Source organism: Petaurus breviceps, unplaced genomic scaffold, assembly GCF_028583685.1.
Source record: "Petaurus breviceps papuanus isolate PSGF00001 unplaced genomic scaffold, PetGlider_PUasm1.0 208, whole genome shotgun sequence".
In the NCBI taxonomy this organism is placed as follows: domain Eukaryota; kingdom Metazoa; phylum Chordata; class Mammalia; order Diprotodontia; family Petauridae; genus Petaurus; species Petaurus breviceps.
Window position 1 is genome coordinate 17,552,460 of NW_027185852.1, and position 20,143 is coordinate 17,572,602.

Consider the following 20,143-nt stretch of genomic DNA (forward strand, 5'->3'; position numbering starts at 1 on the left):
ATCTCTCCTGTGCACCACTGCCCTGTGTGTCTCCTGGTCTCCACTCCTGGCAGGTCAGGTCTCCTCCTTCTGGATGGATGTGTTTAAAGACTGTTTTCCTTAAGTAGAGTCTAAGCTCTGCGAGGGCAGGAAATGTGGAGTTTTTAGCTGTGTGTCCCTAGCTCATAGCATTGTATGTCTGAAGCAAAGTGTCAGTTGAACAGAATTGAACATGGAAAATGCTTTGGAACGCAGGGGAAGACCTTGGATCTGCTTATGTGCTTGGCGGTGTTTGTGGCATTCTCAGGTGTGTTTTCTTAATCTCTCGCATTTCTAGGTTTGCAGAGCACGGTAGACCCAGAGTTTAACTATCTCCTCCTAGAGCCCTGGGAGGCAGGGGCTCCTGTTATTTATTCCCTCTTTGTAGTGAGAACACTGGGACACCAAGGGGCTAAGGGACCTGCCCAGGGTCACATAGCTGCTGTTGAGGTAGCATTTGAACACAGGGTTCTTGACTCTAGGCCCAGGCTCTAGTTGCTGGGACACCACCAAGCTGCCGGTCTTGTTTGCTCATCACAGCAGCCTTCTGGCAGGTATTACTGTGTCCATTTTACAGAGGAAGAAGTTGTCAGGGAGGGTAAGGGGTAGGCCCAAGGCCACACAGTGAGTTAGTGGTAGATTTAGGACAAGAATGCAGGTCTTCTGACTTCTGAGCCAACCCTTTTTCCTCTGCCTCACAGAATTAGACTTTATTTTTGTACTTGATCTTAGCAGGTTGCAGATGTTAGTTCTCTGTAAATTTTCATTTCCCTTTTGGAAATTAACCCACCTATCATTAACAAGATAGATATTCATACCTGATAGAGGGATTGAAGGCTACAGCATGTACTTTGTCCCCGTCTTCTTTGTTAGTGATGCTCAGTAAATGTTAAATCTTCATAAGGAATATACACATTTCATCTTACACGCTTGAAGTATCTGTTAAAATGAATAAAATACCCTTTAGTCCTAATGAGGAAAAATCGTGTTTCTTTGACGTTATGAATACAGATTGTTAACAGATTTTATGTCATCTTTCTTCCAGTATGTATTTGATAGACCCTACAGTCGCACCCTGGAGGTAGAAGCTGACAAAGTGGGACTGCAGCTTGCAGCAAAGGTAGGCAGAACTGGCTTGGAGAAGCCCCCCTTCCCCTCCCCCCCCGCCTCCCCAAGAATGAGCTGAGGATCTTGTTTAGCGCCAGTGTTGTGGGGTGGTGATGCTTCACAAGGAGAGGTTTTCTTATTTGGGAAGGCGTGTAGGTCATAAAGTTGGTTGTACTTGAAAAGTTGTTTTTATAGCATTATCTTCCAGGAACATCTGCCTGGGGCTGGGACAAGTCCGGCATAAACTAAATAGGGGTGGTGTCCCAAGAGGAGGAACCTTAGGCTCCTGCTAGGGGAAGGGATTTTGTGCACACTGTATCTTCTGCACGTGGACATTTGTCATGAAAATGACGGTTTTAAAATGGAGAATGGTTTAAAATTAATTTAATTAATTTAAAATCAGATTTTCTTCTGTTCCTTCTACATTATCTCTGGCTTCTCCTTGTCCCTGACTGTTCTCAGGGTCATTTTCTTTTTTCTTTTTTTTTTTTAATTTATTTACTTACTTTTAGTTGACAACATTCAGTTCCACAATCCATTGAGTTTCAAATTTTCTCCCCTTCCTTCTCCTCCCCCCTCCCCACCATGGCAGCATGTAATCAAATATAGGTTCTGCAAATACCTTCCCACTAAATATTGGTCAAGTTGTAAAGAACTATAACCAGTGTAGTGAACAATGAGAAGGAAGGAAGAAAACAAAACAAAGCACAAACGAGGGAGAGCAGGTAGTTTGCCTCACTCTGCATTCAGACTCTGCAGCTCTTTCTCTGGATGTGGACCGCCCTCTCCATCATGAGGTCCTCAGGGGCCTTGTCACTGACATTGTGCAGGTGCCGGAAGATTTTCGAAATGTTGGACATACTTTTCAGCATCTTGATTCTATTTACTTATAACAACTTTGGAGGTGGGTACTACAGGTGTTATTATCCTCATTTTATGGATGAGAAAAGTGAGACCCAGATTGGCCAAGGGTCCCACAGTCCCCCAAGGCAGGAATCAAACAAGGGCCTCCCTGATTTCCAGGCCAGCAGGGCCCATGACTCGGTGCTGCTGCACAGTCTGGGCTGTTGTTTGTTCTGTGAAGTTTGGATTCACTCAGAGGGCCACACTTGAGGACCTAGAAGGCCACGTGTGGCCTTGAGGACACAGGTTCCCCACCTCTGGTGTAATCAGAGAAATGTTAGACTTGGGGGCTGGAGGAATTGGGTTCAAGTTCTGTCCCAGCTACTACTTGGAGGTGTGACCATGCACAGATCACTTAACCAACTCTGCATTGGGCGAGACCCACCGCAGTGAACATTCATTTGGCTCCTACTGAGTGCCAAGCATTGGACTTGGAATTTCTTGATATGAAAGCGTCATGAAGCAACCTTTGCCTTTGATTTGGGGAGACAAAGAATACACATGAAGGCGTATTCAGAATCTCCATCAGGTGGGGTTAGGGGTGGAGTTCAGGCATGTTCTCATGGACTGGAAGAGGAGGAAGTCCCTTCCAGGGCTGGGGGCCTGGAGGTGGGAAAGAACATGCTGCAGGACCTGCAGGAAGGTCCAGATCCGGTTGGACCACAAAGTGCACAAACAGATGGGAGATGGAATAAGGCAGAAGGGTTGGTGAAGGGACCTCAGCACCAAACGGGAACTGATGTGTCACATCAGTAGGCAGTAGGGAGCCATTGGCGTTTTAGGACACTGAACAGCCTCACCTATGCTTTAGGGATGTTCCTTCGGCCCCTCCTGTTGAGAGTGCAGAGGCGTGAGGCAGGATGTCATTTAGGAGCCTGTTGCTGACGTGAGGGGTGGGGACAGATGGGACAAGATGTGGCAGCTGGACTGGAGAGTGAGGACCACAAAGTGGGGGAGGGCTATGGCGCTGCCCTAAACAGGAGAGGGGGACTTGGGAGCGGCACAGGGTCTGGGGAGATAGCGGGGAGGTTTATTTTGGACACGTAGAATGTGAGATGGCTTTGGGACCTCTGGTTTGATGTGTTCAGTAGGCATATGGTGATAGGAGACCAGGGCTCGGGACAGAAGGGGGACTGAGGTATCTGTAGATCTGGGAGGAGCCCTCCTCTTCCTGCTCCTCCTCCTCCTCCCATTTAGATAGCACCTACTGTGTACCAGGCACTGTGCTAAGGAAGGATTTTTACAGACATGATCTCATTTGATCCTCACAACAACCCTGGGAGGTAGGTGCTATTATTATGCCCATTTTACAGAGGAGGAAACTAAGGCAGAAAATGGTAGAGTGACTTGGCCAAGGTCACACAGTAGTAAGTGTTTGAGTCTGGATTTGAACTTATGTTTTCCTGACTGTAGGCCCAGCTCTTTGTGCACTGTGGAGAGAGAGAGAGAGAGACAGAGAGAGAGAGAGACAGAGAGAGAGAGAGAGAGAGAGAGAGAGAGAGAGAGAGAGAGAGAGAGAGAGAGAGAGAGAGAGAGAGAGAGAGAAAGAGAGAGAAGAAGAGAGAAGAAGAGAGGAGAAGAGAAGAGAAGAGAAGAGAAGAGAAGAGAAGAGAAGAGAAGAGAAGAGAAGAGAGAAGAGGAGAGAAGGAAAGGAAAGAAAGGACTATTACAGAAGTGATGTGTAAGCCATCAGGGGCCATACACATTTGAGATAGTTTTCTTCTCATATTTGATTTCTCTTAAAATAAGGGTTGTAGATTGCATAAATGTTAGTTTATGCAGACTCCAGTTTTACAGCCCATGACCCTGTGAAGTCAGCGGTGCCATTATCACCATGCCCACTTTACAAGTGAGGAGGCTGAGTCTCAGCAGGCTGAGTGACCCCTACAAGGCCACCTCATGGGAAGCCCCAGAGCCAGGGTGCCGTTGTTCATGCTGCCTCTTGGCCCTCCACATTTGTGTTTCATTTTATAGACGAAGATCCGTCTCATTCCTGAGGACGACAGTCCCTCTCCAGGGCTGTTCACGTCTTGCACAAATAATCCAACAGATGAACTCTCGAGTTACTCCATTCAATCAATGTAGTTTAGAATGAAGCCGGCAGACTTGACTTCTCCCCACCCTCCCTAAAAAGAAAAGGAATCCCGGTTATATAATCATTGGAGAAATACATGCACGCCCTCATCAGTCATAGTTTGTAAGGAAGGTTTTCAGAGGTGACTCTGGGGTTTCCTGTTACAGACCCAGTGGCGCTCCCCTCGGATGGGTCTGGACACGCTGGCAGCCTTCAGGAGGGGCTGCATCCAGGGTCCGTCCTGGCTGGGCTGTGGCCGCGTTGCCTCATGGTGGGGTATTAATGTTGTCCAGGAGATGCCCTTGTATCCCTAAAGGGAACGTGTAGTGTCTCCATAAGGAAAGGGTGGCACTGGGGTGGGCAGCAGTTGTGCTGTCTGGAATAAAGGGCTCAGCTTTTCTCTGCTGGTCGTTATTTCTTGATGATGGATTTTTATGAATGGACACCAGCTCTTACACATATGACATACATTTTGAACAATAATTGCAGATGTTCTTGAAGTGTTTTCTTTAAGCCACTTGGGAAGATGTCTTATTGCAATTATTTTCTAGATTGAAAAATCACTTTAAGTGCCCCCCTGATGCCCTGTCTCCCCCCCCAGCCTCATTGTGGCATGGTGGTGATCCTGGGTTCCCTGTGATTACATGCCAAGCAAACACAAGCTCCAACAGGTCCTCACAGAGTGGGGAGGCTGTCAGCGTGGGTGCAGGGCTAGACCAGCTTGGCCAAGCCTGGAGAAGCTTATTCCCCCATTGGCTGCGGGGGCACAGAATGTTTGGGCCACAGCAGCTTTTGAGGACTGTCCGCTTGGTTAGAAGATTGGTAGGCACAGTTTGTTGGTGGGAGGACTCCCAGAGGGATGAAGTCATGGATGTTTGAAACTTTCCTGCCCGAGAGGTGCACCAGACAAACAGGTGGAGTCATGCTGGTGTGTGTGGTCTCCATTTCCTCATCTGTAACACGAGAGGTTTGGCCTCACTGACCTCGTTGGTCCCTTCCAACTTTCCCCTCCTCTGAGCATCCATGTGGCTGCCATGTCACAGGGTGAAAAATCTGCTCCCAAGAAAGACCTGGAACTCCACTGCCAGGCTGCTTTCTCCACCAGCGAAGGTTGCAGCCCCTGTGCCTCCTCTCTTCTTTGACCAGTGGTCAGTTTGGAAATGGCCAAGTCCTCATGGTTGTCAGTTGGCAGACTCAGTCTTGGGGAGCCCAATGTCATTACTTTCTATGTGCTTTCCCCAGGAGGCTCGGGTGGGGTGCCAGGGTCTCAGAGAAGCAAAGGGGCTGGCTCAGGGTCACCCAGTTAGCATGGAGAAAATCTGGGATCCGGCCGAAGTCTGAGGAAGTGAGGCTTGGCCTGGTGGTTCCTAAGTTCTCAGTGGGAAAGGAGCTGCCCACAGTGTCTGGCCATGAAAACAACCCTGCCCCTACAAGGCAGCTTGATTCCTCATACAGTGGCCTTGCTTTTATGCCCCATTTCCTCATCAGGCTGCCACGTCACTTTTTTTCTCCTGAGCCTACAGAACCTTCCCTTTTGGTCTGAAATAGAAAACCTGTTTCTTGGAGCTGCTTCTTCTCATCCTGGGCTAGAAAACTATGAAGACAGCACCATCTAGTGAGAAGAGGAGAGAAATGGCAGGCGACTTCAGGAATCCACCTTCTCGGGGATCCTGAGATCCGAGCTCTGGGGAGGGGACAGGAACCTTGGAGACAATCCAGTCCTAACTGCCCCTGTCTGCCCCCATTCTCTCAGGGAGAAAACTGAGGCTCTCAGGGGCAGGGACTTGCTTGTGGTCATGGCTTGTTTGTCACAAGCTGGAGCCAGCTTGGGAGGTCAGTCTGTGTGCAGCAGGACACCCAGTGAGGAAGGACCAGGAGGGAATCGCCAGAGATCATTTCATTGATTAAGAGTTGTAGATTCCCGGTGATGGAGGCACACTTTACAGTTTGCAGGAGTGATGGGGGTATTATGAGATCCAGAGAAGTGAGAGGAGAGTCTGATTTTATTTTTTATTTTTTTTTCATCTTTATCATTTCTTTTAATTGAATTTTATATTTTTTAGTTTACATTGTTCATTTCCACAAGATTTTGAGTTACACATTTTCTCCCTGTCTTTCCCCTACCCATCACCCCAAAACAGCAGTGCCACTGCCCCCATCACCCCTCTGACTTTCTGGTAGAGCAAGATGGATCTCCATACCCCAGTTCCTGTATATTATTTCCCAGTTGCATGTAAAAAAAATAATGGTAATTTTTTTAAAACATTTGATTTTAAAACTTTGAATTCCAGTTCTTTCCCTTCAATATAGGTTGTGTATGTGTAGTTACACAAAGCATTTCCATAGTGGATATATTGTGAAAGACTTACTATAATTCCTTCCATCCTATCTTGCCCCCCACTTGTTCTATTTTCCACTTTGACCCTGTCCCTTTTCAAAATTGCGTACTTCTAACTACCCTCCCCCTCCCCCAACCTCCCCTCCCCTCCATCATCCTGCCTCTCATCCCCTTCCCCCAACTCTCCTGTAGGGCAAGATACCCAATTTTGTGTGTATGTCATTCCCTCCCTAAGCCAAATTCAATGAGAGTAAGGTTGACCCATTCCCTTTTGTATTCCTGTTCTTTCCCTATATTGTGATAGTTATCCCTTGCCTTTTCTATATGAGATAATTTACCCCATTCTGTCTCTCCCCATCTCCTCTCATTATATTCCTCTCTCACCTCTTAATTTCACCTTTTAAATATCATCCCTTCCTATTAAATTGGTCCTGTGCCCTCTATGTATACCTGTGCACATATATACACTCACATATGTATTCATATGCACATATACCCTTCTATATAGACATATATATGTATGTAGGTATGTAAATAGTTCAACTTTGAGAAATTCCTTATGATTTCTTTTCCCTGTTTACCTTCTTATGCTTCTCTTCTTGCATTTGAATGTCAAATTTTCTACTCAACTCTGGTTTTTTCATCAAGAATGCTTGAAAGTCCTCCATTTCATTGAATGACCGTATTTTCCCCTGGAACATTATATTCAGTTTTGCTGGGTAGGTGATTCTTGGTTTTAGTCCTAGCTCCTTTGATCTCTGGAATATCATATTTCAAGCCCTTCGATCTCTCAGTATAGAAGCTGCTAGATCTTGTGTTATCCTGATTGTGTTTCCACAGTATTCAAATTGTTTCTTCTTGGCTGCTTGTAATATTTTCTTTTTGATCTGAAAACTTCGGAACCTGGCTATAATATTCCTAGGAGTTTTCTTTTTGGATCTTTTCAAGAGGTGATGGGTAAGTTCTTTCAATTTCTATTTTGCCCTCTGGTTCTAGAATGTCAGGGCAGTTTTCCTTGAGAATTTCTCTAAGGGTGATTTCTAGATTCATTTTTGATCACGGCTTTCAGGTAGTCCAGTAACTTTTAAATTGTCTCTCTTGGATCTGTTTTTCAGGTCAGTGGTTTTTACAATGAGATAGTTCACATTGCCTTCAATTTTTTTCATTTGTTTGGATCTGTTTAATAGTGTCTTGATTTCTCATAAAGTGATTAGCTTCCATTTGCTCCAATCTAATTTTGAAGCAATGATTCTCTTCAGTGAGCTTTTGAAATTCTTTTTGCATCTGGCAAATTTGGCTTTTTGAGATATTCTTCTCCTCATTGGCTTTTTGAGCCTCTTTTGCCATTTGAGTTAGTCTGTTTTTTCAGGTGTTATTTTCTTCAGTCAGGTTGTTGACTCTCTTTTCATGATTTTCTTGCATCATTCTCATTTCTTTTCCCAATTTTTTCTCTACTTCTCTTACTTGATTTTCAAAATCCTTCTTGAGCTCCCCTTGGCTTGTAACTAATTCATATTTTTCTTGGAAGCTTTTGGTGCAGAAGTTCTGACTTCGATGTCTTCCTCCATTTCCATGCCTTGATACTTTTTGTCCCCAAAAAAGGATTATATTGTCTGTTTTTGCTTCCGTTGCTTGCTCATATTGGTAGCCAATTACTTGACTTTTGAGCTCTTTGCCATGGTAGAACTTTGCTTCCAGAGGGGAGAACTTTGTCCCAAAATCACTGGGGTTTTTACAGCTGCCAGAGCTATTAGGAGGGCACCTGTCTCTATAGCCCCCATAAGCTGGCTTATGGGTCACACACCTCAGGACCACCACCTAAGACCACAATGCAGATCCAGGCAGGTTAAAGCAAGAGCAATCACCCTCTGAATGGTTGCTTGGCCCCCCTACAATTTGCAGGCTAGGAGCTCTGAAGCAGCCATGTGGAGGTGGCTGCAGCTCTGTCTCCACTGCTTCTCTCTCTGGGGGCCAGGCCTTGCTCCTAGTCTGCCCCAGTCCCAGCAGAGTTCTACACTGACCTTTTACTTTGTCTTTGGCAACTCTATGGGTTGAAATTTCTAGAAACCTACACAGGTGCTGGTGACCCACTCTCCTGAAGTCCCTCAGCCGGGGCCACCCTGGGGCTAAAAGCACAGGCTCACTCAGGGCTGGGCTCTGTTCCCTGCCAGGCTTCCTTCAGGGAGAGGTTTGTTTCTCTCTGTCACTTTGTGGGTTTTCTCACCCTAAAGTTTGTTTAGAGTCCTATTTGATAGGTCTTTGAGGTAGTTGTGGGGGGATGTCAAGAGTTTCCTGCTTCTGGGCCGCTATCTTGGCTCCGTCACCCGAGCATCTGATCTCGGCTGTTGTCGTGTGGCTTTGAGGCTGATGGCTTCCACCATTAAATGTGAGATTCTTTATGTCCTTCTGAAATCTTTCTTTATTGACTGGGGGTTGTCTCCCCAGTGCTTAGCACAGGGCGTGGCACATAGTAGGCACTTGATAGACTTTTATCAGATCGGGTTAGGTGCTACTCTGAGAGTTAATGAGATGGCTGACCAGCAAACACATGAAGTGAACCACAAAGTGCCTGGTGGAAAGTCTCCGAGCCCCTCCCAGACTGGGGAGCCGGAATTCTTATCAGATTTAAACTTGAAATGATAAGAGGGGCATCAGCAGACATGGAGTGACTTGCAAATCGATGCAGCCATTTGTCAGCAGATCTGTCATTAATCCTGCAGTGGCCCCAACACTGAAAGCCGTCATGGGACTGGCCAGAGACATGAGATTCAGCCAAGAGTGGACTGGCCTAGTGCCCTAGAAATCCCTGCAGAAGGGCCGATGAGGCAAAATGATGAAACCCCCAACAAACGATGATGGGGATTCCAGTGGGGGAGGTGGGCTGCCTCTGAATGTGAAGGGGGTGCAACTGTGCCAGTATCTGGGCAGTGTTTGCTTTCCTCTTAGATTTCCTGGTCTCGTTCCTGCCTGTGCTGAAGCATTCTACTGTGCTTTCCTCTGGTATGGTAGCTTGGGGTTACACTGTGGTGAGCAGGCCCAGAGAGCTTCCTGGCTCAGTCCTTTCCTCAGTCTGCCACCTGCTGAGCTCCTGCCACCTGCTTCCTTCCCATGAATGAGGCTCTGTGGCCATCAGTGTCCACACTGGGAAAGGAATAGGGGTGCTCAGGTGACACTTCTGACATGCTGAGTCTCAGCGTCCAAGCATGGCTGAAGTGGTCTTTGTGATTCATTGTAGTTGTTAAAGTTAAGGCCATGGAAAGATTCATCACAGAATCTGTGACAGGGACCAAATTGTAGCAATACTGATGTCTGTCTGCTGCTTGGCCTTCTGGGGGCCACCTGGGGTGGAGAGGAGGTAGAAGCCTCCACAGGGAGCAGCGACAGCTCAGGGGGATCCGAAGTAGCCTGTGGAGCAACTTCTCCCTTTGTATTTCTGGTGAGTCTTTGGCTACAGGCAGTTTGCCTGGAATAGCTACCACATGTAACTACTTCTGGAGTACTCAGACTTCTAATTATCTTCAGACATTGTGTGCTGTTGCCCTAGGTGACTGGCTTCAGGCCTGGTGATGATAGACATAGCCTCCAGAGTTCAGAATTTCCCAGGTGACCAGAAGAGTATTGTGGCCCGACCAGGGGCTGGGGGTAATGTAGGCTGAATTAAATTGGATCCTATTTACCCCATTGATGTCATTGGTGGCCTCCTGACGAGACCAGATGGACCATAGCTCTGGGACCATGTTTGTTCATAGTGAGTGCCCTGAAGGGGTAGGGGTTCAGTCCCAAGGCTAAAGAGTGAAATCAGCTCCCTGTCTTTCTCCCCTTCTATGATCTTGACACGGTTGATGCTGACTTTCTCCCACTTGGATCTCATACCCTCCAATTCCTATTTAGAAAAATGAGTTGGACTGGTAGCCAGCAGCCACTTCATTTTAAAAATGACTATTTTCATACCTAATCCAGGTCATTTTTACTTTTTATAAATGGAGGGAATAAATATAAGTGACATATTCATTTTCAAAAATTTCACCTTCCTTTAGTGTGTCTTTGCAATTAGTTTTACAAAGTATAGAGAAACGAGGATACCTCCATCTTAATTTTCAAACAGATGTCTCAGTTCCTTTTGGAATCTTAGTCTGTTGGGATGATTAATTTGTTCCTCTGATGTACTCTGCATACCAAGTATTACTTTAAAGATTGTCTTCAGCTGTGTTTGTTAGAGATTAAAACAGTGACATAATTTCGTTGTGCTTTGATTAACTCTTTGTGTGCTGAGCAAGATATGATAGTGGTGTCCTTTAGAGATACACCGGACGAACCTGTCTAGCCAGATGCCTCATGAACTGTGGAAGGTGACTGATTATGATGGGTTTTCTCCAGGCATTTGTTTTTAACATAGTATGGTGCTAGACTAGATCAACAGGGCTCTGAAATAGGAGATTACTATATTCTAGTCACTTCTTTTCAAATCATCTTTTAGTTTTATGAAAACTTTTGGAAGCAGCATTTTGCACTGTCTGTTTTATACTATGGCATTTTTCTTGTTTTCTCAGGAAGCAGAGAGGAGGGTGAACTGGATGTTAAGGAACAAATCTGGTTATTTTTGAGCTTTAGCTGCATCTGAAATAGGCTTTGTTCCTAGCAGCAGCTTAATTGTTGTTGATGATGGAAAGTAGTTGGTATTTTCTCTACTTGTGTCACAAACAGACATTAGAGATGTTGTCAAGTTTCAATAGAAAGTGGAGTGTTGTGCTATATTTACTGTGAAATCCTTTTCTCCTTAAGGTGTCTTAGCAGTTTTATGCTCTGATAGCCCAGAGTCAAGAATGGTTGTGGGCGTTGGCAGGGGACTTGATCGTGCTGTCCACTGTCTACCAGCCTCCATCTTTGCTGCTATCAGAGGATCCAGGATGGTCCAGTGGTACTTCTGGTCACTGCTATAATCATTTCCTCCTCAGATTTCTTAGAATAAAGGAACAAGTTCCAGATTTGAAATATAGTAACTTCTTTAGTACAGCATTTACTTAAGAAATTTTAATGTGGAGAAGGTTATGCTGATGCAGTCAATTAAAGATGTTTTGGATGACTTTTAGCTGCTCATGCTGCCTTTCTTGATTATGTAAAGTCAGCCCACCTCTAGTCTGGTTTCCTTGTGCAGGAGCGGCCCCTCGGTGACGGGGAGCATAGCCAATGCTGGACGCAGCTTTGTGGCCTCCCAGCCCGTCGCTCTTTCTGCGTACTGTGCACGTCAGCAGAGCTTGCATCCTGATGACATGTATGCACTGATATTGCTGTGAATTGTGTGGCTTTTTTCTCCTTCTGCCTTATGTGTGTCCATTTTCTTCCACAAAATTGTTTTGTGTGTTTTTTCCCTAATGTGTCCTTAGAGAGTTAACCTGATTTCCTGGCCTTCTGCATTTTATTTGCAGGCTTGTGTGGATGTCAGAGCAAGTTCAGTGTTTTGGCAGCAGCTGGAGTTTGCAGATAGGATTCTGGGTGAGCCTAAGTTACCAGAATGGTTGTCAACGCATCCCTCTCATGAGAACCGAGCTGAGCACTTGGAACGACTTATACCTCAGGTGAGCAGACAAGTTTTTAGGCCAGAAACGCTCTTTTCATATTGTTTACTGTAAATTCTGTTATATGCTGATTAACACCCACATTCAGAAACTCAATCCCTGAGGTTATATTAAGACTAGGAAGTGATAAAAAAAATTTTTTTTCCAGATTTTCATTTTCTCAGGGTGAGGCCTGTGATGTTTATTAGCTTTGTTCCTATTGAATACACCTGTTGGAATAATCACTTGGTACAAAAAGATGGTAGATCCAGTGATGAGAAATATATCTGTTCAGCCTTCAGCTTGTGCTCTGCCAGCAGCAGTGAAATGTGTGGCCCCTTTGAAAACTCCAGTCAGCAGAGGTTTTGTTTTATGGGAACCTGTGGTATCAGCACATGCAAGAACAAACAGCCTTCATTGATTCTGCTGCAGTGCTGAGGAGCTTGGCAGCCTGGTGCCTGCCTGGTCAGGATGGGGAGAGTGTCACCAAGTAGGCCAGTGTCTGACTTGGTGCTTTATTCCATGTCTGGATGGCACTAAGAATTGTCTCCTGAAAAAGCCGCAGAATTCAAGCCGGTCGTGATTGACTCTGCCTTCTAAAGACCTGTATCACTGGGAAACTTGGAAGCAACTCTTCTGCAAATATTACCCTTGGTGCAGGCCAACTGCTTTTGCTCCTAAAAATCTTTGGCCTTTTCCTTGAGTATTGGTCTAGAGAAGGGTCATCCTCTTGTGTGTTTATGGAGAATCGTGAATCTAGAATAAAGTGTAGGTACTCCAGTTGAGGCAGGTTTATTATAAACACTGACATAAAACATGGCATACCTTTTTTGGCTTTCTTATCACATAGATTAATTCATATTGATCTTGTCATTGGAGCCATAATTAGGGTGCGGGTAACTGGGCCTTTGATTCTGGATACAGGTAGGGTGCTGATATCTAGGAGAGTCCTGTGCCCTAGGAGGGGATTATGTTCTAATACCTAATGGTCCTCCTCTGACTGAAGGCCATGAACCTCTCCCACTCCAGATGCCCTATTCCCCCAACCTCCCCCTGGCCTTTCAGGGTTCCACAGACCCATCATAACCATATATTACAGCTTGTTTGGCCATTCCCCAATGGATGGGCCTCCCTTCAATTTCCAATTCTTTGCCACCACAAAAAGAGCGTCTATAAATATTTTTGTACAAACAGGTCCTTCCTGCCCCCACCCCCTCCCCCTTTTTTTTTTATCTCTGTGGGATGGAGATCTCATAGTGGTATTGCTGGATCAAAGGGTATGTGCAGCTTGATAGCCCTTTGGTCCTAGTTCCACATTGTTCTCCAGAATGGCTAAATCAGTTCACAACTCCACCAACAGTGCATCAGTGTGCCAACTTTCCCACATTGCCTCCAGCATTTTCCTTTTATGTCACATTAGCCAATCAGATAGGTGTGAGGTGGCGCCTCAGAGTTGTTCTAATGTACACTTCTGTAATCAGTAGTAATTTGGAATGTGTTTTCATGTGGCTGTGGACAGCTTTGATTTCTTGGTCGGAAAGCTGCCTCTATATCCTTTGACCGCTTATCATTCCGTGACTTGTATTCTTGTACGTTTGCCTCATTCTCTATGTATTGGAGAGATGAGGCCTTATCAGAGACACTTGCTGTAGAGGACATGTCTTTCCTCTTTTCTTGTTTCTTTGTTTATGATGTGGCTTCTTGTGGCTTTCCCTATTCATGATCGTTCCCCACTGACTGTTATTATATGTTGAATTTCCCCAGGAGTCAGAGTTTCACTTCAGGTTTACAGATTCCATTTTCCTTTATTGGGGCGGTGGGGGGTGGGGGGATCAGGACAACCCTTTTCCTGCCCTCACCCTGTGACCCTCCAGTCTTTCAGAAATCACTGACAGCGGCTCCTGAGTTCTCTCTGTCAGTTCTCCTGCAGCTGAGGGTCCAGGTCAGCTGGGCAAGGGCAGGTGGCTGCTCTCCTATTAGCCCCTGCTTTGGCTGGGGTAGCAATGCTTTATTCCCCATTTTCATTAACCCTTCTCAGTCCAACAATCATTTCCCTTGACAGAGAAAGCAGACACGAGACCAAGAGTTGAGCAAGTTTGTCTTCCCTGTTCCATTATCTTGTTTCTCCTTGTATTTTCAGATTTTGTTTCCTCTCTTCTCTCCCCTTCCCTTCCTACCCTCACCTCCCTTCTGCGGGGGTTTCCGCTGTGCCTGGCACGCTCCTGTCCTTCCTTTTGTCTCTCCTGGGGCAAAGCAGATGCATCAGTCTCATTCATTATCCATAATCCTGGGCACCTTCAGACGCCCCCCAGACTGCTGAGCCGCCAGGTGGGGCCGGTGCAGCAGGGGATGCGGATGTTCTCGAGGGCCTGGTGTTCTGTGCTGTGAGGTGCTTGCCAGCCTCCCCAGGAACCTTTCACCATGGAGAATGCTGGGCTGAAGAGCAGCCCTGCCGGCCAGAACCGGCTGCCTTCTCCCCTCATCTCTCCACTGTCCTTTGTTCTCTCCATCGTGGGCCGGGTCACGGCCCTCTCACATCTGCCTCTGGTCAGTCCCATGCGCTGCTTCAGTCTCTCATCTCCTCTGCTCCTTCTGCTCCTCCCCTCCTTCCTCATCACTCCTGTTCCTTATGACTTGTAGGCCAGAAGTGGCCCCTGTGTGGACCCATCAGTCCAGGCAGTGCTGCTTTTCTTCCATGTGGGGAGTTACCACTTGGTGCATCAGCTTGGCACGTGGGCTCTTCTTGGCCTTGTGAACTTGCTACTAGGCGAATGAATGAGCACATGAACAAAGCTCTTTTTTAACCTCTTAGTGTGTGCAAAGCATGGTGCTAAGTGTGGAGAGGACTGCAAAGGATTAGTTCCCTGGATGTTTGGAAGCAGAGCTGCTGGTCACGGGGGCACTGCTCTCCCCAGGGCACTGGGCTTATCCCCACTGGGTCTGAGGGGATGGGAGGGGATCAGGATGGAGGTGGTGATTTGGCTTCCTGACCCCTGCTGCTTCCTGTCTCTGGCTCAGGGTGTCTTACTGCTTCACCTGGGCTGGCTGGCCTGCTCTCAGCTGAGGGATTGTTTGTTTGCCTCCAAAGAGGGTGTGTATGTTTGTGCGTGTGTGTGTGCGTGTGTGTGCGCATGTGAGGGTGAGTGTGTGAATGTGTGTGTGTGTGCATGTATGTGCATTTGTGCACGTGTCTGTGTGTATGTGTCTTTGGAGAAGTGGTCCTGCTTCTGGGTCTGCAGCCCTTTGAGAAGACAGAGCTTTCGAACAGCCCCCATCACATCAGCCGTCCTCTCGTGATGCAGCCGTGGGAAGGCAAGGTCACCCAGGAGTTCTCTTCAGATTCGGACATCTCCTCCCCGCAGCCTTACAAGCTGCACATCCTCCTGCTTCCTTTATGATGCTCCTCCCACGGTTTGCTTCGTTCCGCAGCCTTGGCCCGCAGGAAGGCTTCTGCTCTGTCACTAGCCACTGCACAGCATTGCAGGGTTTTTCACTGGTCCTCCTTGCCCTGGCTCTTAGAAGCCATCCTGAGTACTCCTGCCAGACTAATTTCCTAAAGCATTTAACTCACATTGTTTCCTTTCTTTTTTTTTTTAAATTATTGTTCTCTTTTGGTTTTATGTCACCTTCTTTTCTAGACATTTCCCTCCCATACCCCTAGTGCCATCTCTTATAACAAAGAGGAAAAGGGGAAAAGTGCAGTTGGGCCCCACTGACCAGCCCAGCCCAGCCACCAAGTCTGACATTTACTTCCTTAAAAAATGCCACTGGCTCCCTACAGTGTACATGCACACAGGAACACTGTGGTCTAGCCCTGGCTGAGCTCTTTAACCCTGGCCTTCAGGCATGGCCTGGGTCCATAACTTTCAGGAACCCTAATGTTTGAGCCCAGAGTGATCTCTCTCCCGCAATGAACACCTGCAGACCTTCCTGTGTGTCCCTTGCATTGGGCACTGACCACACACACATGTATGCACATATGTGCACACACACACACACTCTGTCTGTCTGTCTCTTCCCACCCTTGCTCACTGCCTTGTCACACAGGCACACATGCCTTATTTCTCTCATTAGATTCCAGCTGCTTGAGGGCAGGGACCAGGTCTTAGGGCTCTCCTTCACCTCTCATGCTCCCTAGCTCACAGCTCCATAAATACTTGAGAGGGAGTGAAATCCTGGTGGGGGAGGGCACAGTAGCAGGAGAAGATAAGATGGTACCAGCAACAGACCCTTGAGGCCATCATGGCCAAAGGCACGTTCTTCAGCCTTGGGAGGTGCCGGGGGCAGCTGCCCTTTCCTGGAGCCTGGAGGAGAGGGCTCTTCATCGTCCTGATCTCCCGCTGCTCCTGACTTCTAAGTGGCCGAAGTCCTTCAGGCTCGAGAAGTGGACGTGGACGCCTGGGGGACATGTAGTTCCTGTGCCACCGTTTTCTCTCTCAGAGAGATGCTGTTGGAGGTTTTCATTTTAGGTACAGATTCTCTCCTTTGTGGATGACATTGTGCTGATTGCTTTCAATCCCTGAGCACCCCAGGGCCCCTATGCAGTGAGATATGTGGCCATGAAGCAAAGTTTAGCTTTGTATCTGTATAGGGAAATGCAGGGGGTGAAGAATTCTTGTTGGCCCAGATCGTGGCACGCACTTAAGTAGCCAGACCAGAGTTAGCCTGTCAGCATGGACAACCATTACACATGGAAAGCTTTTGGGCTCAGAATTAAGCAGAGAAGAGGAGCATCCTGGGCCACATCCGGGAGCCCAGAAAGTGCTCAGTGACCCCAGCCTGCTTCACCTTCCAATACCAGTGCTCTCCTTATAGACGCGTCGCATGGCATGGGGGATGAAGGAGAGCTGCGCTCAAATCCCGTCTCTGGTCCCTCCTGGGCCTGTGACTCTTGGGGGCCACAAGCAGCTCCTGCAGATGAGCCGCAGGGTGTGCTGTCTGGAAGGCTTTCCTCCCCAGGAGCTCCTTTTACCAGCTAATTCAGAGCACCAGTGTTTCTCCCTCCCAGTGCTCCTGGTGCTGCTGTGTGGTTAAAATTGTAGCCTGTCCCAGCATCTGGAGAAAAACCCTGCCAGTGACCTAATGGCCAGTGAAGAGTCGCTTCAGAAATGATGCGAAAGACCTTCTCAAGGATGTGTAGGGCCAGAGAAGGAGGGGGGCAGACAGGCAGTCTGAGGGCTACTTTGGTGTCTTTGTATGCCAGCCCCCTGCAGCTGTTTGGGGGATCGAGGAGGCTTTGGCAGACCAGCGATGATTCTAAAAGTCTGTATTATGGGCACATTTTAACTTGTCAGGGAAAGGTGTTGGGTCCAACTCAACACCTGGAGGAAAGGAGAGAACAGCTAGGGAAGAGCGGGGCCAGAAAATGGGGCAGTGAGGTCTGGGGTGGAGAGTGTGTGGGTGGAGAGCAGAAGAGCTGTTTCCTTCCCAGGATAACAAACCCAAGATCAGCCGGTGTGTCCTAGGGGCCGAAGGCTGAGGTCCGCTCTGATCCCCATGAGCAGGACTTGGCAGCATCTTCAAGAGGTTTGGGTGTCTGTTGCCCTTATTTTCTGACTGAATCAAATAGCCACAGTATCAGTGGTCCATATTTCACAGTATTTGGGGTGCATAGAATCCTTTTGGGGAACAATCATAGCTAATAATAATAGCTGGATATAGCACCCACGTGGATCAGATGCTGCACTAAGTGCTTCCCAGCTGTGAATTCATTGGATCCTTACAACAACCTGGGGAGGTAGGGGCTGTTATTACCCCCATTGATAGTTGAGGCAACTGAGGCAGACAGAGGTTTAGTGACTTGCCCAAGGTCATACAGCTAGTCAGTGTCTGAGGCTGGATTTGGACTTGGCTTTTCCTGACTTTATCCACTGTGCCACCAACTATCACTAAACATTAAAAGGTTTGAATATGTAAACTTAGTAATGGCAAAAGAAATCATTGTTTTTTAAGGAATTTTATTTATTTATATATCTTACATAATTTATATACTTTATGAAAGAAGACAAAAACCACTTTAACTTCTCAAACATTAGGTACTTACTAAATGCAGGGCTGTAGGAGGCTAGGCAGGAGGCTCACAAGTAGCTTTTAGCAAAAGGGAGGAAAAGAAGGTAAAAATGGAGTATGAGACCAGTTCTGGGAGGACACTGATGGAGTGATGCCCATTTTGCTTGGAGCATTGATTGGAACTGGATTGTCGAGTAAATGGAGGACTAGTCATATTGGTTTTGAACTGAATTTAACGAATCTTGTCTCAGAATTTCTGATTTGGAGATTCTGGTGCCAGGCCTGGCTTTTTCTGGAGTGTTTACTTAGGCTGGTCCTATACTCTTCATGTGTTCAGAAGTTCTGGGCTTCCTCAGGGCAGAACCTCTCCACTGGCACATTCGCCGCCTGTCTGTGCCTGGGAGAAGTCGTCTCCATGAGCTGCTATGGCCAAAAGGATTAGTCACCAGTGACCCACGCCACTCCTTGTTTAACGATGTTGGTTGCCAGGTGGAAGGGGGTTCACTGCCAGGCTCTTCATTCTCCAGTCTGTCTGCTGCAGAGCTGCCAAAGTGTAGGTTTGTCTGTCACTCCACTGCTCAAGAAGCTGCTGTGGCTCCTCATTGCTGTTAGAAGGCATGCAGACTACTCATCAAGCTGTCTCTCCCGGCTGATTATACTTCACTCCCAGCTCCCAGTGTGACATTCCAGTCAATGTGGGCTGCTTGGTGGCCCCTTCCTTCCCTCTCCTCCTTTTCTTCTGTGCCCTCATGCAGGCCAGCCTCTGCCTGAGCTGTGCCCTCTCCTCCCCTCGGCCTTTTGGACTTCTGGCTTCCTTCATGGCTCAGCTCCTGCCAGACATCTTTCCCAATACCTCATACCCTCCATTATCATTTATTCTTTTGGGTGTATTTGATGTTTCTGTGTCTTCCCATAGAATGCAACTCCCTGTGGGCAGGGACTGTCTTCTTTGTCTTTGTGTGTCTGGAGTCCAGTATGGTACCCCACACATAGTAGGCACTTAATCATTTATTTCTGTTTGTGATGGTGTTGAATGGAATTAAACTACTTCAAATCATCCTCTTCTAGAAACACTCCTTGCCTGCCCTCTCCCTTGGAGAAAGAAAATCTGTGTCATTGGTTCTGTTCTCTGTCCCGGGTGGTTCTGTCTTCAGAAAACAAGAACTAGTGGGCTAGTGCTGGAAGGGGCCCCTGGGGCCACCCGGGCCAGCTGCTGCTCCAGGTAGCAAGGAGCAGATTTCTAACCCAGAGCTTTGAAATGTGAACATACTCATTTGTGTTTGTCACTCTAGTTCTCTGTGGCTCATGCGTTGTATGTAGTAGTTAGGTCACTTGTGGATAGTTCGTAGATGTTATCAGGAATAATGAACCTCCCACCTTGATTCCCAGATCAAAAGGAGCCATGCTGTGTGACCTGGTTTTTGTCATTAGTTTTGTTAACTCTTGTTAGCAGGTATGCGATGGACATGTACTTTTTACTCTCAGTTCCAAGTTTAGGAAGAAGAAAGAAATATTCCCAAGAGCTCGGTGTTTTACAGAATTATTAGTAAAAACATTATGCTTTTTTCTGACTGGCTACTTTCACCCTCACCTGTGATTCGTTCTTTGTGAGAGCAGTAATTTGTTTTCATAATTCTAGTTGTATAATTATTTAATTAGCATTTTTATTGATCTTTTTTGTTTTTACATCAAGTAGATTTCTCTGTCTTTCCCTTATCCTCTCCCAGAAAGCCATCTCTTAAAACAAAGAATTTTTTAAAAAAGGAAAAGAGGAAAAAAAAGAGTAAAACTCATCAACATATTGAAAAGTCCGATATTGTTTGCTCTGGTCCACGCCTCTGAACCCCGACCTCTCAGAGGAACAGAATGAGGTCTTCTAACGTCTCGCCTTTGGGATTGTTTATTCTTCAGAATTTTGTAGCCTTCAGTTTTGCTTGTTTTGTGCTGGTTGTTTTTTCCATTTACTATTGTTTTCCTGTCTCTGCTTATGGTACCTGGCCTGAGTTCATGTCATCTTTACATATTTCTCTGCATTCATCCTGCTTATTGTTTCATCCAGCACAATAGGGCCATCTTATCCCCTCTATTCCCTCCCCTCCCTCCTTTCCCTGCCTAGTCCAGCCCAGCCCAGCCCAGCCC

The 20,143-nt window shown here is 46.8% G+C and overlaps 1 protein-coding gene across 7 annotated transcripts in view; it reads left to right on the plus strand.

Moving 5' to 3' along the window:
- LOC138165304 (metalloendopeptidase OMA1, mitochondrial-like) overlaps window positions 1-20,143 on the plus strand; it is an 80,335-nt gene that overhangs the window by 49,745 nt on the left and 10,447 nt on the right. For all 7 annotated transcript variants that reach the window (XM_069093483.1, XM_069093485.1, XM_069093486.1 and 4 more), the window contains 2 exons: window positions 1,064-1,138; window positions 11,867-12,016. In XM_069093483.1, coding sequence (XP_068949584.1) covers window positions 1,064-1,138; window positions 11,867-12,016 — 225 coding nt within the window. The remainder of the gene's footprint in view (window positions 1-1,063; window positions 1,139-11,866; window positions 12,017-20,143) is intronic.